Source organism: Calidris pugnax, unplaced genomic scaffold (genome assembly GCF_001431845.1).
Source record: "Calidris pugnax isolate Ruff unplaced genomic scaffold, ASM143184v1 scaffold41, whole genome shotgun sequence".
Lineage (NCBI taxonomy): Eukaryota > Metazoa > Chordata > Aves > Charadriiformes > Scolopacidae > Calidris > Calidris pugnax.
Genome location: NW_015094509.1, coordinates 27148142 through 27175720, shown reverse-complemented (window position 1 = coordinate 27175720; position 27579 = coordinate 27148142). Strand labels below are relative to the sequence as shown.

Here is a 27579-nt window from a genome sequence, read left to right as displayed (position 1 = left end):
TGACATCTGACTGAAGTGTTGGAGTGAAGTATTTGATTCATCTCTAAATCTCTACTTCACTCCTCTGGAATCTGAGCAAATCAACTGAAGGGAGGTCCTGTCTTGCTTATAAAGCAATTGTTTTTGGCTGCTTAACCCTTGGTCTTAACAGTTTTATTGCCATGTTTAATCAAAATTCAGGGCAATAAGGCATTATATGTCTTGTAATCCAACTTTGCAATACTCTTCGACAACTATTTTATGTGAATAGTCTGTATTTTGGGGTTGGCATGTCTCAATTATTCAGGAAAATTTGGAGTGAAATTAATGACAATTGAAAGGGATAAAATTACTCAGAAATGTTATTTCAGAGTATTGTGTAGATTAAATGAGCTCCCACAGTGAGATTTAAGTGCTGCAGGACCTGATATGAAAGTATAGTAAGTGGAATGTGATGGAAACTTGCCAATGAAAACAGCAATAAAGAAAAAGGAGAAAAAGGATATGGCTTTAAATTAAACACAGCAACATCTTCAATTCTTCTTGGTGTCTCAGAACTCATTGCAAGTTAATGGGAATTTTACATTTGTTTTTTAACAAAATGAGATTTAACATATGGTGACTACTAGAGTTATAGTTGGTAGTCCTTCAAAACAGCAATGATGATCCTAATAAATCTTATCATTTTGTTCAAGCCTGATGTTACTTATAAAACATTATAAGATCATATTTTGTTGGCTATATTTAAGGCTGAAAAAAAAATCATTTTTGTTCCTCCTTTTAGGGGCACAAGAAGTTCTCATTGATCCAGGTACATTATTTTCATGCATGTTTCCAAAGTCTTTTCTTTTATTACTTGCATATGTTTTGCATTTGTATAGATAATTAGTGCCACTTGCCAAAACTAGTACTGATTCCTTACGCTTCAGTTTTTGGCTGTAGATCTTGAGGAAGCGAATAGACTGAAGGGGAATTGGCACAAACGAAATTATGTTCTATGATTGTGTCCCTGTAAATTCTGATCAAGACTGTTTCTTCTTATGAGTAGTGAGGATTTTTAAATTATTTTTTTAACCAACAAACCTTAATGATTCCATGTAGCCTTGTAGTGTCATGGTTCTCTTTCAATCATCACTAACAAAGATTTTTACGCTTACCTTCCATAAAACCCCTAAGGTGTTAATCTATAGATGTGCTTGGAATGATTCTGTGAGGTTCACAAACATATTAAAAAAAAAAAAGTCGCTTTATCATTTGAGTGTGTAAATTAACATATTTCTAAATATATAGAGAGAGTAGAAAGTATCTTTCGCAGTAGTTTTTAATTGTCTATTGAGAGTTAAGTCCAGCTCTGAAACACAAAGATGACTTGACCATCTTAGTAGAGAAACCTCTTGGAGCATATAAATTTAGGCGTGTAATCCTACAGATTAAATAACATGTAAAAAGGTATAGAGCTTTGCCAAACCTTTGATGTATGTTATCAATTTTATGGTGTTAACTCTGCAATAAAATTAAATTTTAGAAATACAATTTTCATGTTCTTTCTAATATCCCAGATTTCCTTGGCTTCTATTTCTGATTCTTACCTCTTATATCTGTAAAGACTCTTTCTGTCTCTTGCTTTCTTTCTTATATAAGAAAAGCCATTTCTTACTGTTTTTTCTGAGCCTCAGTTAAATTCATTTTATTGTGGTAGGCTCAGATTTGGTGGCCTTTGTTACAGTGTAACACTTGGCTTTCAGTGGTTAGACATAGGGAAGAGAAGGACTCCTTTTAAATAGTTGGAGGAGAAGGTCAAGGTTCTAGTACCTAGTTTATAAAAAAAAAATGCACTTTTTTTAAGTAGAACAAGAAATAATCCAAGGATTAAAACTGCCTATTGAGATGTGGCCTTAATCTAATTTTAGCAATCTGATATTTGAGTCATAATCTAAATACTGAGATAAGTGTAAAACATTAGGAATATATTTGTTTTTTTTACTAAGTGAAAGATTACTTCCTGATTGCTGGTTTATGATTTAATCCATTTTTCATTTGCACTCTTGAAAAGAGCATGATAAAACAGAACTAGTATTTTCTAGGTAGGGCAGTACTCTTTGTGTATGCTTTGGTCAAGCCCACAGCATATCCTAGTTTTCTTCTTAGGTGTTTAGTATTTGCTAAAAGTCCTTCTGCTCATTTCCTGCCCTGTTCTGTTCTAGGTGCCCTGACTTCAAATGGTATAAATGCAGATACCAGCGCTGAGATAGGACGTGCCAAGAATTGCCTTAGCCCTGAAGACATCATAGATAAATATAAAGAAGCCATTTCTTACTACGGCAAGGTAATCATACTCATTTTTAAGAAATGTCATTGACGTGCTTTTAAATAATCACAGAATGACATGGGGTTGGAAGGGACCTCTGGAGATCATCTAGTCCAACCCTCCCTGCCAAAGCAGGTCCACCCAGAGCAGGTTGCACAGGAACGTGTCCAGGTGGGTTTTGAAATATGTCCAGTGACGGAGACTCCACCACCTCTCTGGGCACCTTCTTCTAGAGCTCTGCCACCCTCAAAGTGAAGAAGTTCCTCCTCATGTTTAGGTGGAACTTCCTATGTCCAAGTTTGTGCCCGTTACCTCTTATCCTGTCCCTGGGCACCACTGGAAAAAGACTGGCCCCATCCTTGTGACACCTACCCTTTAAGTATTTATAGGTGTTGATCAGATCCCCCCTCAGTCTTCTCTTCTCCAGACTAAAAAGACCCAAGTCCCTCAGCCTTTCATTCTAAGAGAGGTGCTTCAGACCCCTCATCATCTCTGTAGCCTCTGCTGGACCCTCTCCAGCAGTTCCCTGTCCTTCTTGAACTGGGGAGCCCAGAACTGGACCCAGTACTCTAGATGGGGCCTCACCAGGACAGAGTAGAGGGGCAGGATAACCTCCCTCCACCTGCTGAATAATGAACTGCTGGGGTTTTGGTTTCAGAGGATCTTCTAAAACATGTGCGATAAAGTTTGTGAAACATAGGATAATGTAAGAAATAGGAATAATTTGTACTGCTGAACTAAGTGCTTTGTTTAGAGTTTGGGAATCTCAGATCTTTGGCCAATGACACCTCAGACAACAATGTGCTGAGTAAACTCTTTACTGTGCCTGCCAGTAGTTTTGGATTAATTGTCTTATGTTTTTAAAGCACTCTAAGCAAAAGTGTTAGATATTTGAAGGTTTGTTGACTATTACATATGTTTATGGGCCTTAATATGTACATCATCAACTCCGGTGATGCCTTTATGCTTCATGGAAACTGAGTGTTTACTTACTGTGCCTGCTGGAATATCTCTGGGGAGGTCAGGAGTCAATGAAGAGGTTGCTGTTGATGGATATGATTTTGCAGGATTGTTCAGGGACAATAGTATTTAGAGCATGCAGAGAGGTGGGGATCATGGAGGAAATGGGAAGGACAAACATTCTTAAAAGAGAATATAGAAAAATTAACCAATTTTCAGCTCTACTGGAGCATTTTTTTAAATGTTTTTGTGCAAATGCTCAGAGCATAAGACATAACCCAGCTTAATGTTCACATCTGTAAAATGAAAAGAAAAAAAAATTACTTCATTCTGTGACAACAGTAGCTCAGTATCCATATCACTATTAAAGATAAGTTTAATTGCATTGCAGTGTAGCTAGTTATGCTTTATTGCTTCTTAATTTCAGGTATCTCTCATTTGATATTGAAAGTTTCTTTAGACTAAACTATCTAAATATGATGTGGCATCCCCATGTCTGTTGAAGGGAGACTCTCCAAATGAAACAAGATAAATTGTGTGCGTGAGTTAATTTGTGATCAGGAGCAGCAAAAGGTGATAGTTTTGGGGATAGGTTCAGGTAAATTTGATTCTGTCAATATAAAAATAATTCTCAAGTATTCATTCAGCTTTTTATGTTCTCTTAAGGGCAAGTTGCTCATCTGGAAACAGTAGGTTTTCTTTAGAAGTATAAAATTATTGGACTTTGGACTTAGGGCAGGATATTTATATTTTGATTATATAATTATGCTCTCAGCAGGTACTAACTATGCTTCACTGCAGCTTCACCTGCAAATAACCAAGAGCTTTGTCTTGGGACAGATCTGTTCCTGTTCAAGACAAAGCATGGTTAGCTTTTGTGTGAGACCTACAGATAGCGTAACTCCTAGCTCTGATGCTGAGGAAGCAGCACTTTCTACGTATTTTTTTATGTTATCACTGAGATTAAGAAGCTTCTGTAGCATCTTGTAAAATGGATTCCATCTCCAGTGATTTGATTTTGCTGGTATAAATGTACAAGAGGAATATATAACTGCTTTGGTAGAGTAACTCTTGCATTTCGTTCTGAGCTTTATTTCCCTCATTAGATTTCAAACATGATAATACCTGGACAGAGTTAAACTTCAGCAGGAGACAGGGAGACGGGCAGACTCAAATATCCAAAATTGGTGTTGTTTGAGGAAATAACTAGATCAGATTGTTTGTCTAGAAAATGGCCTGTGTTTCTTGTGCAAGCTCAAACAGATCAATGCACATTTACATTGTCTCCGGCCTTTCTTAAGCAAGCGGAGTAACTGAAACAGTCATTTACAGGAAATGTTTTGGAAATAGATACTAGAAAACTCAGAATGGTTTGTAATTCACTTGCCATCAGCAGTGCTGTTGTAACTGAAGAGAAAATTGATTCACTAAAACTAAAGCTCTGTTGGTACAGTTTCCTGTGCTATATAGTGTATTTCCTAATTAGTAGAAAAGGCAAAAATAATTCTTACTGTTATAGAACAGTTTTAGGTGGTGGTAAATTTATGTAAACCTGACCTTTTTCCTTACATACCTATTACGCTTTGTGGGTAGAATTTATTTCTTTGTTGCAGACACACCACCATATATATGAGGTTATCCAAAATGATACTAATATTGCCAATTATTCTCCCTGTCTGAACTCTCAGACTGAAGCTGTGCTGTGTCTCAAAATAAGAAAAGTGAGTGAAGAGGCTGAAAACCGTGGTTTTGCGTAATAATATTTTAGATGACACCTTAATTTTCAGTTGGGCATATGTTGATAATTTAACAGTATAGTCACTAGCATGAAGGAATTGCTGGGTTTGGAAGATGTGACAGCTGATTTATGTGTTGAGCAGAAATACTTATCAAATCTAACAGGTGCAACACTTCATTATTATTTTAATTTTCTCCCTCTTCAAGTACAAGAATGCTGGTGTGATTGAACTGGAAGCCTGTGTGAAGGCGGTGAGAGTCCTTGCAATACAGAAGAGGAGCATGGAAGCCTCTGAGTTTCTTCAGAATGCAGTTTATATCAACCTTCGTCAGGTTGGTGTGAAAAGGCTGGTTATTTTTTCTCTTGTTTGAAAGATTATACTGAAGTGTGAAAGTTACTTGGATTCAGGAGACACCAGTTCATCTTCTGTATCACGACCTTCCTTCTCACTAGTATGTGATTTCTGAGGATTTTCACATCCGTGAGTCTGGTTGAAGAGGTATTCAGAGTTAATCTAAAAACATGAGGACTTAATTTGAGATTAAAGACTCTCTTGGTCATTATCCATTGTGAAGAAAAAACCAGAATCATAGAATGGTTAGAGTTGGAAGGGACCTTAAAGATCATCTTGGTGCAACCCCCCCTGCCCTGGGCAGGGACACCTCCCACCAGACCAGGTTGCTCCAAGCCCCATCCAGCCTGGCCTTGAACCCCTCCAGGGATGGGGCAGCCACAGCTTGTCTGGGCAACCTCTTCCAGTGTCTCACCTCCCTCACAGTAAAGAATTTCTTCCTGATATTTAACCCAAAGCTACACTCTTTCAGCTTAAAACTGTTACGCCTCATCCTGTGGCTCCACTCCCTGATAAAGAGTCCCTCCCTGTCTCTCCTGCAGCCCCTTTATGGACTGGAAGGGGCTATGAGGTCTCCCCGGAGCCTTCTCTTCTGTGGGCTGAACACCGCCAGTTCTCTCACCCTGTCTTCATAGCAGAGGTGCTCCAGCCCTCTGATCATCTTCGTGGTCCTCTGCTGGACCCATTCCAACAGGTCCATGCCTTTCTTGTGTTGAGGACTCCAAAGCTGGACACAGTGCTCCAGGTGGGATCTCACAAGAGCAGAGCAGAGGGGCCGAATCACCTCCCGTGACCTGCTGGCCACGCTTCTTTGGATGCAGCCCAGGATGTGGTTTGCTTTCTGGGCTTCCAGCGCACACTGGTAGCTCATAAAAAAAACTTTCTAAGAATCTGTTGCCTCTCTGATAGTTCTCATTATTAGTGAGAGCTCACGTCTACCTAAATAGCATGACCCTGAACTTAAAAATTTAGTTTCCATAGGTGTGTGAACATTGACAGTATTGTGTATTTGAGAAATAGCTTTTGATAGGTTTTTTTTTAAGCTTTTGTAACTTCAGTACATGATCATGTGCTCCTGCACTTTTCCACTCTTCTGCTGTATTTTTTTATTGTGCTAACTTTTTAAAAAAAAGTAGGAGCAGCTTTATTTTTGCTGGAGTAGGTAACCTTCATCTGACATCTCATGTTCTTTCTGAGTGATAGCGCTTGAGGATTCTGATAAACTGGTTTAAAATTGTTCTGTATCTTCTTTTTGTGCATCGTGTTCTTTCCAGCTGCACTGATTCATGGAAGTTTTCACCTCAGTGCAATTGCCTTTTTACAGCTCCCGTTGCAGGGATTGGTCTTTTATATGGATGGGCAGTATTTTTGCATTGGGCATTGTCTTGTATCGTCAGTTCAAAGGGAAACAGAAACTTCAGCTTTAAAAATATTACCTGAAACTTCTCAAATGATTTTCTGGTTTGGCTGTGTGTCCTCGTGTCCTGAACTACTAAGATTTGAACCATCAGATAAGGTTGTGGTGCTTTCTGAAAACTCCAGGGCTTCTTCAAGGTCCCTTATATCCTTGTGTCCAAAATTAGAAGTGACTTTTGAAAACAGACTATTAGGATTTAAGTGAATAAAAGATATTTTGAAGCTTCATTCATAAAAGCTAATTATTTCTGTAGAAGTGTTGTTAGCATCTTCTTTTGACTTCCCAAGGCTTTAAGTATCTGAAATGAAATGTGCAGAATCCACTGATTGATACTTTCAGTTCTGAAGAATGAGCTGTGGAAACACAATAAAGGACAGAAACAGCTATTTTTGAGTAGTTCATTTTAAGTTTGTCATTTTAAACGCCTTTGCAAAACGTGTTCACAGCTTTAGAGTAATTTATAACGTTTTTATATTGGTGGTGGTGGTGCACACCAGATACTGTGCACTAGGTGTCAGCATTAGTCCACCTGCACAACTCAATGTCACTTGTTACTGGAAATTGTTTGTAACTTCCAGAGATCCTGCTGCAATTTTTTTTGTGACTGGCTGATTTATCATAGAATCATCGAATGGTTTGGGTTGGAAGGGACCTTGAAGATCATCTCGTTCCAGCTCCCTGCCATGGGCAGGGACACCTCCCCCTAGACCAGGTTGCTCAAAGCCCTACCTGGCCTTGAACCTGGCAGATTTAAAAGCAAGGCTGACATTCAAAGCAGAGGGGAAAGAATGGTTACTTGGGCCTTGTGCCAATATATTGTTAAGCTAAGGAACCACGTGTTGGTAGTTCTTCATCAAGTTTGTTTCAGCTTTAAGCCTAAAGGGGCTTAACCTTTCATCAAGTTCTTCCTCACTAGTTGGAAGTTTGCATCTGTATAGTGTCACGGAATGAAAACAATGAGAGACATATGAAGACTGAGACTGTAGTTTCTTTGCCTTCATAGCCTGAGATTTCAACATTAATAATTAGATTTAACCTTAAAGGGATGAAAATATTTAACGTGGTGAATCGATAGATTTTGGAAGTGGTATATTTTTTGCATTCTTATGCCCATGAATATCACATTAAATACCCTCCGTAGTCAGTGGAGCTGATTGGCTGTTACTGTTTCGACTATTTACTTGTTAGTAGTAGTGACAAATAGAGTTGCTGGAGAACTCTGCTGCTTTCCTTAGCTCTTGAACTTGAAGCTGTTGAGCAAGCTTCTATTTTCCTGGCAGGAGAAGCTGTCATGACTGTACACAAAATCGCTGGCCTTCTTTAGTGTTGGAGAGATGTCTACTATGGTTTTTTTTCCTCCTCCTGTTATATTTTTTTTTAAACTGAGATATATGCTTTAAAGTTTTGAGTAAAACCAATCCTTTTTTCTCTTCCCTTGAAATTTCAGCTTTCAGAAGAAGAAAAAATCCAGCGCTACAGCATTCTGTCTGAGCTCTATGAACGTATTGGTTTTCACCGAAAGTCTGCTTTTTTCAAGCGTATTGCAGCCATGCAGTGTGCTGCCCCCAGCATCCCGGAGCCCGGCTGGAGGGCCTGCTACAAACTGCTTTTGGAAACTCTCCCTGGCTACAGCTTATCATTGGATCCAAAAGATTTCAGCAAAGGTAAGTGTCTCTGGGAAATAATACGTCACTCAACAGGCTTTCTATAACTAATTTCCTAGAGAGATTTCAAATTAAACCTAAATTATTTACCTATCTGGAACTAACTGCGGCAAATAGAGCAGTTCTTTAACACTGTACCTTCACTTTTACTTAGTGTTGCTTTCAGTAATTTCAAATTTCTGCCACTGTTGAATGTATTTCTGTGTACCTCTGTTTGCAGCAGATAATTATGTTTTATTGATGCGAGCTTCATTTCTACTCTTTTTCAAAAATGTCTTTGGTTTTGATTATACACAGAATCACAGAATCTTCTAGGTTGGAAGGGACCTTAAAGTCTCAGTATAAAAAAGTTCTTATTTTATTTTTGAGTATTTTTTTCAATTAAAGTGCCTTCAGCTTCTGTATCAGAAATTGTATTTCTTTGGTATTTGTTGCTGTTTGATCTTATAATGAAAGAGTGAAAGATTCTTTTACATATTTTTGTACATAGATACACACAAATACATACATATATGTCTGTAGGGTCAAAAACGTCATGTTTTTCCTCAAATTAGATCAGAGTGATGTCACCCAGAATAATAGCATTTGGTTAAGACATTTCAACAGTTTTTAGATGCTATATATCATTTGAATTGCTATTTTGTTGTATCTATTAAAAACCAAAGGAAAACTAGTCTACAAGAACACATGCCCAGTGTTTTTATAGCTGTTAAATACTGTGTTTGCTTTCTGCACGTTACGCGCTGCTTGTTGTCCTCCTTTAGGTAAGCTACACTTCTACAGTTTTATCAATGTTATCCAAAGCTGGATATAAAGTGATAATTTTAAAAGCTGTCTTGATTTTAATATACTGTGCTGAGTTTTTGCTGAAAGGCAGAGACAGTGAATGTGCTGCTTGGGAGCTCCTTTTGAGTAAACCTTTCCACATTGTTCCAAAACTTTTGTTCTTTTGTGGAGTAGTATTTTTGGGGACCGTTCACCAAACGCAGTTGCAGGAGAGGAGCAGCAAGCGACGGGCTGAGCGTGTATCAATAGAAAGGAGGTAGGGTTCACCAGTATGAAAACTCTGAACTGGTATAAATAGGAATGAACTTCAGCTTCAATTTTCTTCTCCCTTTTCTGAGAGCACATTGACTACTTGGGAAGTGGGAAGTCAGGTAATTACTTGTGAGAAGAGGTGGAAAATAGACTAGAAAAATGGACTAGACAGAAAGATGCAGAGAGTCTAGGAGAAGGGAATGTGCTGGAATAAATATGCTGTGGCCTATGATGGAGAAGAGGACTGGGATTGAGACTGTGTTGGGAGGAGATGTTGTAGAAGTTCTGCAAAAGTGACAATTAGGACCAAAAAAAGTTACATGATTGTTGTTTATCTTGAATTTTTTACCTTACCTTTATGTTGCACTGAAGTGCTTTGTTAGATTTTTACCGCTAAAATGGCTGTTTCAGAGACATACAGAAAGATCACTGTAAATTGTGAGAACTACTTAATAAGAATGACATTTCACATATGAAAAATAATGAGGCTCTTGTGTGCAAAACATAAACTCTCAAGGTTTGGTTGCAGTAAATATTTCTAGAAAAGTTCGCCAAGTGCTGAAGGGTAATATTAGAAGGAAGTCTGTTTAGAAGTTTATGAAATACTGCACATCGTGGAATATCTGTTATTTAAAAATTATTGCTCTTGCCTACTACCAGAGCCATGTTAAGTTTCAGAAGAGTACTGCATATTACATTTTTGAAATAAAAGTTAGATTATAATGTTCTATTTGTTGTTACCGTAGATACTTTGCAAATATGAAATAATTTATAGTCTGAAAAGTAGTTTTTAAAGACTGAAAATCAGGAAATGTGCCTCATGTCTTTTAGTTTTATTGCTTTTTACTGTCTTTTAATGGCCAGGAAAGCATTTAAAGAAAATATCTTTTGCTTGATCTTTAAGGACAGTTAAGATGTACTTGATTTGGATAAAAATTAAGTGTCTGTGTGAAATCTAATGTGAATTTCTTGTTAAGAGAATTTAAAAAATATAAAACTTTAAAGGTTTTGTGTATCATTTTGTTTTTACTTTATGGGAAGTGTTAGCTTTATTTTGTGGATAATCATGATAAATTTGTTAGTCAATAGACAATCCTATAAAACAAAAATTGCTTTTACATTTAAGTATTCAAGCAAACTCAACGATCTTGTTTTTCTTTTGTTTTGAGTACAAGGTTTGGATTTTGCAATTATTGGTTCCGTTGGGTGATTTTTATAAATGCCATTAAATTACTGCTTAGTATATAAACAAAATCAAAACCAATTGGTGTGTGATGACTTCTAGCTTTAAAAAGTATTAAATAACTGCTTACTTTATAGGAACTCACAGAGGATGGGCTGCAGTGCAGATGCGGTTGCTTCATGAACTAGTTTATGCTTCCAGAAGAATGGGCAATCCTGCTCTATGTGTCAGGCATCTGTCTTTCCTTCTCCAGACCATGTTGGATTTTCTTTCTGATCAAGGTATGATTTTTAAAAGAAAGAGATATTCGTAGTTTTTGTCCTACTGTCAAATAATGTGACTTTGTTTCGAAATGCGTTTAATTTGAGGAGTAATGGAGGGCACAGAAGTTAGGGAATTCTGTCTGTGCATGAGTTAGCATGTTGATGGTAATCAATCAGGTATGTGGTGTTATTAGTTTTAAATATAAGTGTTCTGACCTTGATGTGTAGTATCTGAAATAAAACTTCCTTTAATGTTTTCCATCTGTAGATCGACTGCCTCAAGCCTAATACTCCGTTTCCTCTGTAAATATTAAGAATATGATCAGAAAACTTAATTTGCTCATCCATTAAAAGAAGTGCTATTTAAAAATACTAGCAGATTTCATAAGTGCTATTCATCATAGAATTTTCTAGGTTGAAAGGACCTTTAAGGTCATTGAGTCCAACCATAAACCTAGCACTGCCAAGTCCATCACTAAACCATGTCCCTCAGGACCACATCTACACATCCTTTAAATATCTCCAGGGATGGCAACTCCATCACCTCCCTTGGGACTAAACCATGTCCCTCAGGACCACATCTACACATCCTTTAAATATCTCCAGGGATGGCAACTCCATCACCTCCCTTGGGAAGCCTGTTCTGATGCTTGACAACCCTTTCAGTTGATAACCCTTTTCCTAATATTCCAATCTCATTCTCCCCTGGCACAACTTGAGACTGTTTCCTCTTGTCCTGTCTCCTGTTCCTTGGGAGAAGAGACCAACCACCGTCTGGGTACAACTTCCTTTCAGGGAGTTGTAGAGAGCAATAAGGTCTCCCCTCAGCCTGTTTTTCTCCAGGCTGAGCAACTACCAGCTCCCTCAGCTGCTCCTCATAAAACTTCTTCTCCAGACCCCTCACCAGCTTTCACTGAATTTCACTGAATTTCTAGAGTTGGAAGGGTCCATAGAGATCATCTAGTCCAACTCCCCTGCTGAAGCAGGATTGCCTAGAGCTAGAGCATGTTACTCAGGAGCATCCAGGCGGGTTTTGAAAATCTCCAAAGAAGGGGACTCCACAACCTCCCTGGGCAGCCTGTTCCAGGGCTCTGTCACCCTCACTGTGAAGAAGTTTCTCCTCATATTTGAGTGGAACCTCTTATGTTCCAACTTGTGCCCGTTGCCCCTCGTCCTCTCGGTGGGAACCACTGAAAAGAGTCTGGCTCCCTCCTCCTTCAACCCTCCCTTGAGATACTTGTAGGCGTTGATAAGGTCTCCCCTCAGCCTTCTCTTCTCCAGACTAAAGAGTCCCAGCTCTCTCAGTCTCTCCTCATAAGGGAGATGCTCCAATCCCTGAATCATCTTTGTAGCCCTACGCTGGACTCTTTCTAGTAGTTCCCTGTCCCTCTTGAACTGGGGAGCCCAGAACTGGACACAGTACTCCAGTTGTGGCCTCACCAGTGCAGAGTAGAGGGGGAGAATGACTTCCCTTGACCTGCTGGTTACACTCTTCCCTATACAACCCAAGATACCATTGGCCTTCCTGGCCCTCCTCCCAGTTTGGTATCATCGGCAAACTTGCTGAGGATACACTCTGTCCCCTCGTCCATGTCACTGATGAATATATTAAACAGCACGGGTCCAAGTATTGACCCCTGGGGGACTCCACTGGTTACAGGCTTCCAACTTGAACCTGCTCCATTAATAATTACCCTTTGGGTCCTGTCACACAGCCAGTTCTCAATCCACCTCACTGTCCCCTCATCCAGCCCATACTGCCTCAGTTTCCCAATGAGGATGTTATGGGAGACAGTGTCAAAAGCCTTGCTGAAGTCAAGGTAGATGACATCTGCTGCCCTCCCCTCATCCAACCAACCGGTTATGGCATCATAGAAGGCTATCAGATTGGTCATACATGATTTACCCTTGGTAAACCCGTGTTGCCCACTTCCAATAACCCCCCACTCTTCAACTTGTTTGGAGATGACATCTAGTATGAGTCTCTCCATCACCTTCCCAGGGACAGAGGTGAGACTAACTGGTCTGTAGTTCCCAGGGTCAAGCTTTGTTGCCTTTCTCTGGACATAGTCCAGCACCTCAATGTTTTCTTGTAGAAGTATGTCTGTTTTGTTGTTTTGTTCTTTGGGAAACAATTCACACTTTTCAGTGCTTCTCAGTACCCCTCTGTCATTAAGATCTTCCTGTCCTATGATGTCCTGTCCTAGTTCTTTTCAGCCTTGTAGTAAGATGACAGGCCTTCCCATTGGAGGTCTCTACTACGCTATCTGTTGTGTACTTAATTAACTTACTGACTCTACCATGATTTGGCCTTGCATTAAACATGCAGAAGCCTTGTTTCATCTGTGTTCTGAATGTCTTTATTCTTGAGGTGAGTGATTGCAGGGGATGGAGAGAACAATATCTAGAAGTACTTCCTGAAATGTCCTAGGGTGTCTCCTTGTCATTCCTGTCCATGGTTCTTTCTTAGATCATTGGACATCAATGGGATGATAAAAACATAGCTCTAAGGAAAAGGCCTTTCTTCCTTTCAAAGGTCCTGAGTTGAATTTTCAGAAATATCCGTAGTTGTCTAAATTTCACTGATGTCATTCTGAGCTCTGTGGTGGCAGGATTCTGTCCCTGCTGCAGCACTGGCTATCGCTTGGCACTTCAAACTCATACAACACTTTGATCCATGCCATGCCAACCGTAGAGGTTTGTGAGTTTGGCTCCAGGCTGTTTTCTCAAGAAAACAATCTCTCCCCTTCCAGAAGATACTGATTCTCTGCCCGTGCTGAGATCATCCTCCCCACTGAAGATTTTTCTGCCAAAATTGATGCTGAATGCTATTTCAGTTCCCCTCATCCCTCTAGATGAGTTGTGATGGACTTGTCAGTGTTGGCTGGGCAGAGCACTTTGATGTCTTGACAGCTCAGAGCTGTTGGTGGCTGGAGGACCAGGGAGTACATGCCAAGAATCTGAGATCCCTTTCACAACCTTTTCATCCTCCTTTCAAAACCTCTGTGCTCAGGTGCTGGCTGACACATCGGCTGCTGGGGTGAGGTCTGTGCCTTTTGCAAAGAAGCAATGAACTTGATATAAGCAAAATAAAAAATAACCTAAACCTTGTTTATCTTTAAAAATGATGGTTAAGCCTGGACTGATCGTAATTTGATCATGTCAGACGTGGTGTCTGACAACTCAAAATCTGCCTTTCTGTCTTACAACTTGAAAGAGGAAACTATGCGGTATTTTACAGACATTTTTATTTATAGAACAGATTGCATATGCATGCACTCGGTGATATTTAAATTTCAAATTGCCATGTAGAAATATAGGAAATAAAAAAGAATATTAAACTGGCCTCCTAAAATTTGACAGACCGAAAGCGAAGGTGTTAAATGCCCTTAAGTCTAACCCTTCTGCCAAGCCTATATTGACAGCAGTAAGGACCAGATTCGGTTTCTGGGTATCTTTACTTAAAACATTGTATTGAATTTCCACCCAAACACTTGGGAATCATAGAATGGTTCTAGTTGGAAGGGACCTTAAAGATCATAGAATTCCAACCCCCCTGCCCTGGGCAGGGACACCTCCCACCAGACCAGGTTGCTCCAAGCCCCATCCAGCCTGGCCTTGAACCCCTCCAGGGATGGGGCACCCCCAGCTTCTCTGGGCAACCTGTTCCAATGTCTCAGTGGCCTCACAGTAAAGAATTTATTCCTATATCTAATTTAAATCTCACCTCTTTCAGTTTAAAACCATTACCCCTTGTCCTATCACTACACTCCCTGATAGAGTCCCTCCTGTATGATGTTCCTGGAGGCCACCCTCAGGTATTGCAAGCCAATCAAGCTGCAAAGACAGTTGCTGATTTGTACTTCCCCACACAGATTTGACTAAATGGCTCTTCACTGGAGAAAGGGATAAGAAGAACCCGTAACTATAAATAACTGCTGCCTCTCTAAAGCATGGAATAACGTAAACCATCTCTTGTTTTGAGGGACTGCTGGAGCAGCACATTACTGTGTGTTCCCCAACCTGTAGCCTGTTCTCTTGTTTATATCTTCCTGTGACTTTCTCATTTTTTTCCCTTTTTGAGCGCTGTAGCAAGAGCTCTTGAGAGCTTCAGCTCATTTTTTTTTTTTTAGTTTGAGTTTCACTGAATTTCACTGAATTTCACTGAATTTCTAGAGTTGGAAGGGACCATAGAGATCATCTAGTCCAACTCCCCTGCTGAAGCAGGATTGCCCAGAGCTAGAGCATGTTACTCAGGACTGCATCCAGGCGGGTTTTGAAAATCTCCAAGGAAGGGGACTCCACAACCTCCCTGGGCAGCCTGTTCCAGGGCTCTGTCACCCTCACCGTGAAGAAGTTTCTCCTCATATTTGAGTGGAACCTCTTATGTTCCAACTTGTGCCCGTTGCCCCTCGTCCTCTCACTGGGAACCACTGAAAAGAGTCTGGCTCCCTCCTCCTTCAACCCTCCCTTGAGATACTTGTAGGCGTTTGCTCACCTTTTTTTATCGTTCCTTCTGCCTATTCCCGTAGTGCACCTCTTTTCTCCTGTTCTTCATGTCTAGGCCACAGGAACCAAGATTATAAGTATTAGAAATAAAATCTAGGATAACCAAATATGAATTTCTGATTTTAAAATAAGTAAATCAGCCTGATAGTAGTATTTAACTTTGAAATGAGGAGCTATATAAAAGTAAAGGAGGTAATTGGAAGAAATTAAAAGGAGTGGCATGTTTTCTGGTAGTATGGAGGTTGCTTAAGGATGTCAAAGATGTGTTCTCCTTCTCCACTAAAATAAGTAAAAATAAATGAACAAAGCAAGGGTAGTTAAACAGCAAAATGAATGCAATTGAGGGAGGGTAAAAAAAAGGTTACTAAATAAAAGTGGATGTTGTGTCCAAACATAGAAAGTGGAAAGGAAGGTCAACCCTGATAAGTTAAATGAGGCAGGGGGAGTGATTAAACCCAGAAAAGGTTTTAATTTAATTGCTGAGCTCATGAAACGTAATAAATTCTTCAAATATAGGAAGGATGGAGAGGGACTCAGGGATTTTATTCATAGTAGGAGGGGTAACTGTTTTAAACTGAAAGAGGAGAGATTTAGATTAGGCATTAGGAAGAACAAGATAATCTTTAAGGTCCCTTCCAACCTAAACTATTCTATGATTCTGTGATTAGAAGCAGGAAGTCTGCCAGAACTGAAGCATAATTGAGGTATAGAGACACTCGGGGAAGATTAAGCTGTATCAGAAAACTTTGATCAAGATTATTATTTTAGGAAGGAAGATTCTGAGGCTTGGTCCTACCTCTACAGACAATAAATTTTGTGGAATTCTTTCAAAGTGTAATTAGAAATGGTTTATGGTAGGGAGCCATCTGAACTGTAAAATGAGTAGTCATAAATTTCAGGTACCAGATAAGGTTCAAAGACTCTTATTTTAAAATTAAAAAGTTGAACTACTAACAGTTGCAATTATCTTCATTCTCATTTTAATATTGCAAATGTATCTCTGCATTTTTTTAAAGAATTCAGGGAGGGATGGAAATTCTTCTAACTAAATGAGGTGGGTTTGTCTTCAGTGTAGATGTCTGCTCCCTGTTCCTCCTAATGATCTTGGCCATCCCAGTGCTTCTTTGGACAGGCTTCATCGCCCCCTTTACACGTATGTGGCTGTCCCAGTACCAACTGGGTGTCTGCACCTGAGTGTAGTCATTGATGCTTTTCTTGAAATAAGATAAACTGAATTTCATCCTTTGAACCCATCTGGAGTTCAGTAAGTTTGATACCTGTACTAGGTAAATTTATAAGAAACCAGAGTAAATAATAGTAAGTGTATGGATAATTGTCCTCTAATGGGAAGGAGGTAGAAGATCCTTGAAGCCTGATTACTTTTTGAAGAATGATGGAGCATTTAAATGAGTGTGATTTAGTTAATACAACATTCCTGAATTCCAGGAAAAAAAAACAACCCACCCTTTTGCTACATTGATTAATTACTGATTAGGAGAGATGAAAAGAAGCAAAAAGTGAATGAGTTTATGGTGTTGAGGAAAGAGATTATTATTCACGTCCCTTTTGCTTTTCAAAACAGTTGTCAGCTATTAGGAAACCAGAAAAAAATGGCAACATCACAATTTTTTCCTGAGCCAGGGTTATTTAGAGAGTTTCTAGAGTAGATTCGATGGTGATATTGTTTCTTGGGAGTGGAAAGTAAGAGATCCTGTATTGGAAACCTTCTGAGAAAAGGTTTTATGCTTATGCTGACTGTCAGAAGCAGTCCCCTGAAGCGTGTGTAACGTGGGCACCAGCTGCTTTGCTCTCCAGCTTCTCCCTTTCTGTGCTGCAATACTTGCTAATATAGACTCAGCCTGTCATTTCGTCGTGTTTCCTACTCATAAGGAACATCATTCCTGCATACTGCCTTTAAATTGGGATAGCATTCCCCTAGCATCCTCTGTACCGTGTGAATGAATTTTTAGAAAGGTAAAAGTTCCTGATGTCAAAGGCTGAAAAGAAGGAAACTTTAATCGGACTGAACAGAGAATATAACGCCAATTAAAACTTGCTGTAAACTTCTGAGTTGAAGTGATGTTTACTTAACTGACACTAATGAACTGGTTTTAATGCACTGCATTGTATTTTAGTTGACAAAGTACCTGCAAGTTGTATTTGCCCAGCCGATAAATTTTTCAATAGGGAGCTAGGTTGGTTGGTCTTAGAATATTAAAATTAACTGATTTCAGGATGGAGACTGAAATCTTCAATATAATTACCGGGGAATATTTATGGCAGCCTGGTAGGTTCTTAGCCATTAATTGGAAATCTTTTTACAGCTTCAGCATAGTGCCATATCTCATCTGTGTATGTGCGTTAAAAAAGTGTGTGTATATATATAAAAGGTAATTGAACAGACTTGTCACCTCGTGTGCTCGATGTATAGCGGTGGCACAACATGGTGTAAGAAGGAATGTATTTAAAAAAGCTTGAATGTAAATGCTTTCTGACATATTGTAATGAAAGACTTCTGAGATTGCAAATGAAGTAGGAGGAGGCTTCTTAGAAGCCTCTTAACTCTTCTTATTCATCATGGTGCTGTGAATTTTGGAGTTTTTCATCTAGTTCTGTGTTTTCTTCAGTTGTGTACTGTAAAACTTCAGCAGTGTTATGTGCTCCTCTTGCTGGGAGTTGTTTATCTGCAACGCTTTCCTGCTTTTTTAAAACCCCTTTTTAAAAAAAAATTCAAAATAGTCACAGCAGGGTAAAGCTCTGTGGGCTGCTTGTATTCTTTTAGAATCTCTCTCTGGAATCAGTGTTTTCTAGAGACAAGCTGGCTTCTTAAATAACTTCACTTCAACTGTTTTAGTAAAAGGGTGTAGAAGGTCCTGAAATACATGTCTTTTAGACTATGTAGGAAGTGAGGCTTGTGTAGAGGAAAACCATAATGCCTGTATGTATTTATCTGTTTCAAATAATGATCTGCTTATCCCTGTGTTTCTTGATTAACTCTGGTTCAGATCCTAATTCAGTGAATTGGTTAATTTGGAAGTGGAATAAATCAATAAATAGATCAGCAACAGCGATAAAAAAAAATGAAATTAATTTGCATAGCACGAAAACTAGAGACTAATAGCTTTTGGAGTTGTATGTTATATGAAAGAAAAACAGTGTAATGGAGATGAAGACTGATCCGAATTGTCTGGTGCTATGGACAAACCTGAACATCTCTCACACATGATTTACCTCTGTTTGGACTTGCGTGTTGCTGAGGTACAGACAAAAACTGTAGATCCAAATTCTTAGCTGAAACAGAAGATCAGTCACTACCATAAAACGGTGCATTTCTTTATGACAAAAGTTTCCTATTAATTTGTATAAAGTCAGTCACGAACAAAATGAAGTTTCTGAGCTTCAGCTCAAAATTCTTGTCTTCATGTTGTTACCTCTGATTTTTGAAGAGGCCTGATTTGATTAATTGAGGGAAAAATGTTCAAATGAAGACAAGTTGCAAAGTTTTTTGTTCCAGAGAAAGAGATTGCTTTGGGGAATACATACTTTAATTGGCAATATGAAGACATGAAAAATTTGTGCTGTGTTTTGAAGAGCTAATATTTCTTGTACTGAAGGAAGCTGGTTTAGGAGTTGCTACGTCACTAAAATTCAAGTAAATTTTATATGACACTTAACAAACTCCATACTGCTATTTTTCACCTAAATTCAAATGAAGATACCGGAATCAAGGGTGTTGTTGAAAGTAGCACTTTATATGTAAAAATGAGTATCTGTGTTCAAAAGAGGGCGATCCATATGTGTTAACTCCCCAGATGATGTTCATTGAGTATGATTGGATGTGCCAAGACAAGAAGACTAAGGTCTAGGAGTGATGGGAAAGCTCAACTGTATGTTAATAGAGAGAGCTGACGTTTTCATTGTAAGTTTTCAGACAGTTGTGTAGTTTTTTTAAAACAAACTATCTTTTCTCAAGCAAGAATCTCTCCTCTCTGTATCACTGCTGGAGGCATTGAACCTTTGAATCATGATAATCCCCTCTGGCCAAATTCCTGTGACTTTGCATCATGGTATATTGGGAAATTGTCCTACAGAACTTACCGTGTTGTCCTTGCCATCTTCTGTCTCTGTGCTGCTTCTACCCAAAATACAAAATCAGGTGGGTTTAACAGTTACACCATTGTATGTGTAAATTTTTACAAAGCCTGCTTTGCTCAGAAGCAGCTTTGCGGCAGCCCTTAACTTTTTTTATTGTTATGGACATAACCTGTGCTTAATTTGTTCCACTTTATGTTAAGGTAGGTCATCTGGTATTTCTTAACATGAAAAAAAAAAATTAATATTTTTCAGTGGTTTACATACTGGTTTTGTATGTACAAAGTATGTTTTTGTAGTATTCAAAGTGTACAGACACCTGAAGTTCTCAGATACAGTGGAGAACCAGATACTGAAATTTTAATGGCATCTTACTGACCTCTGACTTTAGCTGTCTCAATTTTTCATGAGTCTTTATCCAAAAATATTTTTGTGCTGGCTGTGAATTTCAAACTGGCTGTGACTTAATGTGTACACATTTTGTATGATGATGACAAATCTTATAATGGAAGACCATAGTGTGTTTTAGTCAGTTGCTTCCCATTCTCTCTCTCTGCAGTGGTCATTTAGAAGCAGAAAACATTCTGCTTTATAACAGACAAGGCTTCTATTTTTATTTATGTTGAAAAGATTATCTTCTTCCAGCCCCCCTTCCTGCACAGTTAGTAGTAAAGCTGATAATTTCGTTTTCAAAGATGAGCTGTTACACAACAAATACCTGAACCCTTTTTTCTCATTCTCTTCTTCGTGTGGATGGAGCCACTTTCTCAGATATTGTTTGTGATGATCTGTTTATGTAAGTGGGTCTAGTGCTCTGGGTAGCACAGATTAATTATTTTCTTGTTGTTCCTGCTCTTTTCCATGTCAAACTGTGATTTTTTATTAGTTTTAGTATTAGTTAGAGGTTTATTTTGCTTGATTCCTCAAAGAACTGGGATTCATATAGTATGCTGTCTGCCAGTGCCTTTTTGGGTTTCCCCGTAAGAATAGCTTTTGAGTCTATTGACAAAACATGGTGTCTGGAACAGATCAGCGATGTTAATTTTCAAGACAATTGTTTATACATAGAAAAGGTAGATGCTAACAGTACCCTGAGGGGGCAAAGGAAAAAAAAAAAAGCAACAAACCAGTAAATCTCACTTGCTTTGGTCATTTTATCATCCAGTTGGCCAGTCAACTCGCACGTGTGTCCTGTCTTAACTGATGACCTAATGAATATAAGTTGGAGTCCAAAATGTAGCTGCTCAGGGCAGTATAAAAACATAGGCAAGTGCTGAAATTAATTGCAGTAGAGAATCCTGGAATGAAAACCCACCATTCCTTACGTTACTCTCAAAGCAACTTGTTCAAGTATCAGATCTCTGAGCAGTTTGAAGTCATGTTTACTTGCTCCATGTATTTTTCAGGGAAATATTAGAGATGCTGTTTACTTGCTGAAACTGTAGAAAATTCTGTCATATTCTACCCATCAGAGTTAATGTAATGGAAAACCAGGTGATGCTTCTTTGCAAATTAGAGGAGACCAGCTCTGTTCTGCTGAATTAAATAATTGAAATACTGAATTAGTGGATTGATCATGCAAGTCTTGCTAAAGCACTTCATTTACAGCACTAACTTGCTGGTGGCAGTGAAGAGGGATGTACTGAGTATACAAATAGATCATTTCTGTCCTTCTGCATCTGTCCCAAAGTAGAGTTGAGGGACTTCCTGAAAGGTCATGAAGACCTTTGCATCCATGCTATTATCTAGTGATTAACTTCAAGGAGAATAGTTTGTCACGTTTACTGGCCATGAGTACTCAATTTCTACTTCAACTTATTATAAGGATCTAAGTGTATTTTGTGGCCTTTTTGAGGTTTTTTTTTAATTTAAAGAATACACCGTGTCTTGATGGCAGGGTGATGCTGAAGATCTTCCTGGCAGCAGACACTGACTTTTTTTTTTCTTCTCTAGTTGTAAGAGGGCTCACTGAACAACTTTCTCCTCTTTTGTGAAGGAAGTATCTATATTTCTGGGTGCAGAAACTACTGCTTTTTCTGCTGAGTTTTCTGTCTCGTTGTGTACTAGTAATTTATCAAGGATATGGTTGACTCTCTGTTCCTGAGAGAGCCAGGTAGACAACTGGCTGCCACTTCTCAGAGGATGGATGCTGTGGGGGGTCTCCTCGGACTTCTCATTTGTGAACAATATTTGCTGTTTTCAAGGGCAAAGGAAAGGCTCAGCCAGCACTAAGAACCCTTAGTACTGGGGTTTTTTTGTTAAAACTTTGATTCTGGGCTTATCACCAGGGGAAGATTGAAGTCAGAAGGCTTTTAGCTGGTTTTTTCCCAACTTCCTTTTTCAATATTTTAGCAAGTTGCATAAGGAAACAAAGTTGTTTGTCTTCCAGTGTAAACCCTTTGCCAAAGCAGGGTCACCCAGTACAGGCTGGACAGGAATGCATCCAGGTGGGTTTGGAAGATCTCCGGAGAAGGAGACTCCACACCCTCTCTGGGCAGCCTGTTCCAGGGCTTTGGCACCCTCAAAGTAAAGATGTTTTTCCTCATGTCTAGATGGAATTTCCTGTGTTCCAGCTTGTCCCTGTTGCCCCTTGTTCTGTCACCGGGCATCACTGAGAAGAGTCTGGCCCATCTTCTTGACATCTGCCCTTTAAGATATTGTTCAGCATTGGTGAGGTTCTTTCTCAGTCTTCTCTTCTCCAGGCTGAACAGCCCCAGGTCCCTCAGCCTTTCCTCGTAAGAGAGATGCTCCAGTCCATGATCATCTTTGTAGCCTCTGCTGGACTCATTCCCTGTCCTTCCTGAACTGGGGAGCACAGAACTGGACACAGATTCCAGATGTGACCTCACCAGTACAGAGTAGAGGGGGAGGATGACCTCCTTTGACCTGCTAGCCATGCTCTTCAGTGACCCACAGGAGACCATTGGCCACCTTGGCCACAAGGCCACATTGCTGCCTCATGGGCAACTTGTTCAAAATTGGCAGGTCAGACATAAAATGTTACCTTTTTTTGTTCTACCTTGCTGCAGGTTGTTCTCCAAGGGACACAGTGACTTGATCTAAACAAAATAAACCTTTTGTTTGTCAGAGACCAAACATTGTATTTTTAATATTTGACTTTGTTTTTAATGGGTAGTGACTGTGACTGAGTGCAGATATCTTAAATTTCTTCAAATATTAAAGAGCTGAAACATACAGTTAGAGAAATTGTGTTCTTCTAATTTTCTCCATTGTCTGCCAAGGCATGAAATGCTGTTTGTGTGATGCTCTTAAATCACTCTTACTGAAGTACTTAAAAACATTAGTCTTCCTTCTTTCTTCTTTCCTGGTCTGATTTTTCAATGGCTCGGTTTTTGTGAAACACTGACATTTCTTGACATTATGTGAATAATGCTTGACGTTATTGTGAAATTAGCAGGAAGACATTTTTTTTTTTTGCATTTAGTAGCTTTCAGTCACAAATGGTTTCTAACTCTGCAACTGAAGCTTTTCAGATTTTTGTGTTCTCAGAAAAGAGTTCAAAGCTGATTTGGGACAAAACCAATGTTCCTTCTGTTGGCATGAAGAATTAAGCAGAAAAATCACCAAGGGTATCGGTGCTCTTGCAGAAATTCTCATTTTTCGTAGGCAGATAAAAAAAAGGTAATGAAAACAATTTGGTGTGAAACGGGGAAATTGTACTTGGAGGTTATACTGAATGAGCTGAGAAGTATCTGCTCGAGTGGCAATAGTGACTGTGGCTTTGCTCAGCTTTATTTGGGTGCAGCCCTTCCATGTCCCCGATCTTTCAATGTGTCTGGAGAGAAAGTGGAGGAAAAAGGAAAAATCATGAATGTAGTTATTCCAGATGAGAAAATAACCCGTAATTTCTCACTCAATAAATGAGTCTCTATAATATCTACTCAAGAGTATCCAGTGGTGTTTTCAGCTGCAGTGCAGGCTTTTAAAGCTGTTGAGGTGAATTCAGAGGTCAGAGGATCAAGCGGTGATTGCTTTCCTGCTGACATGTACAAGCATGAAGACACTGGGTGGGTAAAGACCTCCAAGAGTAGTTTTCTGTCACTTCTTTGCAAAGAGAAAGGTAAGCACTAGTGATAACCATTTCAGGCACATCTTCTAAACTCTGAGTCAGGAGACTTAGTAGTTGAAGAGCTCCTCCCTGGAGGTTGCTGCAGTTTCTGATTGTGTCAAAATATGATGATGGGCCGTTTTTTTGCTGGGAAAAGTCAGAGCTGTTTGAAAGAAGCTATGTGTAGCGGGTTTTGGCAACTCTTAGGCTTTGCAAATTTGAATAAGCAGAGAAGTTTGTTCATTCATTCACACTGCAGAGGTGCTCGGTCAAGACTCTTAGGCTTTGCAAATTTGAATAAGCAGAGAAGTTTGTTCATTCATTCACACTGCAGAGGTGCTCGGTCAAGACTTTCAGAAGTGGCTTTTGAGCAAGATCATGCAGCTCTTGCTCTTTTGTGTCATGAATGCTTCTTGCTGTGTCACAGAATCATACAATTGTCTAGGTTGGAAGGGACCTTTCAGATCATCAGGTCCAACCAATCAGCCTAACGCTGACGGAAACCATCACTAAACCATGTCCCTCAGCACCACATCTACCCGTCTTCTAAATACCTCCAGGGATGGTGATTCCCTGGGCAACCTACCCTTTCAGTGTAGAAATTTGTCCTAATATCCAATTTAAACCTCCTCTGACACAACTTGAGGCCATCTCCTCTTGTCTTATTGCTTGTTGCTTGGGAGAAGAGGCTGACCCCCACCTTGCTACAACCTCCTTTTAGGTAGTTGTAGAGAGCGATAACGTCCCATCGATGTAGATTCCTTTAATATCTTAGCTGAGATGCGGTGCTAAATAAAAAGTAATAGAGCTGCTGGCTTGGCAGCAGCATGTTTTAAACTGCATTTCATACAATATCAGCATGGAAAAATGTCTTGTTTTAGCCTTGTCTGTGTGGAATGCATGCTGAGCTGCTGCTGCGAAGTAAAAATGGGACTCTCAAATCTGTAAACAAATTCTTTTTGCGAGTGGCAGCATGCTTTTTTTGAGTACAGTAATTGACAGTGTTTCACACTAGGAAATGAAAGCCAGTTCTTCAGAATGACAGACCTCAGGTTTTAAGCAGAATTAAGCACATCCTGTAGTGTCACCATCTTCATTCTTGGTCGCTGCGATGCTTTCCATCTCTGTGGATTCTACTCGTCCTGTGTGCCCTTGCTCACATAACATGGCAAACAACAACCCAAATGTGGTACCATGAAATTGTTATGGAAATACTCAGTCTCCACTACATCTCCTGGCTGTGCTACGCTGATCTGAGTGTATGTGTCTCTCTAATACTGTATTTTTGGGAACGTTTCCTACACGCAATTAAAATGTGGTGGCTCAAGAGTCAGTTCAGTGAAACAGAGACACAAGCAATTTGTCAGTACGTGGCATTAACTTCATAGTGAAGGCAATTACAATCAGTGTTTATTTGCTTTGAAAGAGTATGTACTCATGGCTGTAGAAGCTTTACAAAGTGAGCTGGGTTGATGTGGGCAGCACAGACATCAGTGGATGTTTGAGCATCAGCCTTCCAAGGCCCAAGAGAGTGTTTTGGGCAGTAGCATGGGCTCCAGGGTATGGTTCTTCCACCTTTTTCTCACTCCTCCTCACAGCTGCTGTGCAACATTTTTTACCCTTTCTTAAATGTGTTATCACAGAGCATAGATGATGGGCTCATCTTGGGGCAGCAGCAGGTCTGTTTTGGAGATGACTGGATCCTGTTGTCTCTGACATGGAGCTACTTTGGGTCTCTTCTCACCAAGGCCACCCCTGCAGCCCCCATCACTACCAAAACCTTGCTGCATAAACCCAATACATTTGTCTAAGCAGGCTTTTTGGAAAGCAGTGTCAGCCTTCCCTTTTCTGTTCTGTTTTATCACTGAGTATTTTTGTCTCTGAGTTATTTTCTAGAAACAATTTAGTTATTGAGTAGCTCCTTTTCTTGGTAGCACATATAAGGAGTTTTGTTCACTGTGCTTTAAAACAATGTAGGTCTAAGACTTTTCAACTATCTCATTCTCCCCTCTAAACATACATTCTCAGTCTTATTTCTGTTTGCAGACTCCCATTTCATCAGAGAAATACAATTTTGTGTTCAGACCATATATTTCCAAATAGACACAATTTCCAATAGATGCAACTCTATACATTGTTGAAAATTGTTGGATAAAATTCCTAAGCGTTTATGATACACTGTTGAAGACAACCCAAATAACGTATGTTTGTTTGAATGTTCTTGTATTTTTAAACAAACCGAAGAAAAATTGTCTTACCAGCTGTTATGATTTAGTAGCATAATATAGTACAATTATTTTAAGAATTACGTAGTTTTAACACATGGTAACATCAAAGTAATTTGTTTCTCTTTTTTTGCCTTTGGTATTGTTTAAGCTAATGTTTCAGAACGGGGCTTATTCACGTAATAACGCTGTTATTAATAACCTTAACATGCTTGAGGCCAATTGTGTTGGTTATGTAGATTTACTAGATAAATTATAAACAATTTTTGTCTTGACAATGAAAAAATTAACAAAAAGCAGGTGTAGGCTGACAGTTCAAAACTCTAAAAAATTCAGAGAACTGTCTTGCTTAAGGTCACTTAATTATATTTGATCCATCCATTAAGGCATCTGGAGCATAACCGTAAGCGTTGCATGCAAACCTTAGTTGGCTTCCTATTAGAGTTATTTTGTATAAATTAAAAACCAACAACAAAACAAGTAAAGCTTTAGGCTATAACTTCATCTTAAACTTTTGTTATGTGTGAGTTTGCAATTGTTTTTTAATTCATTTTAAACACATTTATTTTCTAGAAAAGAAAGATGTAACGCAGAGCTTGGAAAGCTACACAGCAAAATGCCCTGGTACAATGGAATTCATCACTCTCCCAGATGGTTTGAAGTTACCTCCTGTTCCGTTCACCAAATTGCCTATTGTGAGGTAAGACTCCAAAATACAATCTTTTAACTTTTCACAGTAGCTGTCAGATTTCAAAGAATACTGGAAGCAAGTAGTCTTCTCGCCTTACGTAAGTTGTTCACAATAATATGGAAAAATGTCAACTTGTTTTGAGAAGTTCCTAGGCAGAAATAGAGCCTTTGAGCAAAAAATACTTTCTGTGGTCTTTAGTTTTAGAAGAAGAGAGTTGGTTTGGTTTCTTTCAAAAAATGTCATTCGAGAGTTTCTGATACAATTGAAGAAAAGTATTTTGTAATTGCATCTGAGATGTAAGTTAGATACCTGATCATACTGAAGGTCCATGAGTTGGATGCTGTCTCCATCTGTAGAGCTTGGAACTCAGCTGGAACTGATGCCTTTTGTAGCTGTTCCTTTTCAGATGCTGCGTTTTCAAGCTGGCACCTTCCCTGGCCTGTTCTAAATCTTGTGTCCCCTTTTGTGCCTGTGTGCCAAGGCACATCATGCAGTCACTCCCATGAATAATACCTTGTTTAGATTAAAGCCTAGCATGAAGTATTAGAAGCAGTCGGAGAGAGAGAGAAAACAGCCATTGGGCATCAATAATAAAAGAAAGGCTAAAAGAAAATCTTTCTCAAGAGGTGGCTTTTTGAAGGGAAGATAATTGCTATTCAGAAAAAATATGGTTGAAGTTATTGAAAAAAGTTCTCAGAGATTTGCGTTCTCAGTGGGATGTCATCAAATATTTCATGAAGTAAGTGTTCTGGTATCACAAAGAGATAATAAAGTGTATAACCAAGGAGTGAAAAATACATCTATTTTCAGATTGCTTTTATTCCCTAAAATGAAAATGAATGTTTTACTCTCTGACCGTTTTTCGTGATACAACTAGTTTTACTATGTTCTCTCTAAGTTTTGTTTTCCACATTTACTGAAGAAAGAGACCTTGTCTAACCATATGTAGCGTGTTTCATATGATACACTAACAACCTGTTGTGTGGGAGGTGCTTGCTTCAGGTGGAGGTTTGACTGGAGCCATGTGGTTGTGTGTGGTCAGATGGAATTGCGTGAGGAATGAGAATGGCCACACCACTTCAGTGGTCTTC

At 39.2% G+C, this 27579-nt stretch overlaps 1 protein-coding gene across 4 annotated transcripts in view; it reads left to right on the top strand.

The window, feature by feature from the left end:
• Window positions 1-27579, top strand: part of TRAPPC9 (trafficking protein particle complex 9) — a 494648-nt gene that overhangs the window by 15250 nt on the left and 451819 nt on the right. For 3 of the 4 annotated variants that reach the window (XM_014965611.1, XM_014965613.1, XM_014965612.1), the window contains exons 5-10: window positions 764-790; window positions 2184-2305; window positions 5192-5317; window positions 8202-8418; window positions 10777-10920; window positions 26371-26497. In XM_014965611.1, the coding sequence (XP_014821097.1) occupies window positions 764-790; window positions 2184-2305; window positions 5192-5317; window positions 8202-8418; window positions 10777-10920; window positions 26371-26497 (763 nt within the window). The remainder of the gene's footprint in view (window positions 1-763; window positions 791-2183; window positions 2306-5191; window positions 5318-8201; window positions 8419-10776; window positions 10921-26370; window positions 26498-27579) is intronic. The other variant, XM_014965614.1, reaches the window with a different exon arrangement.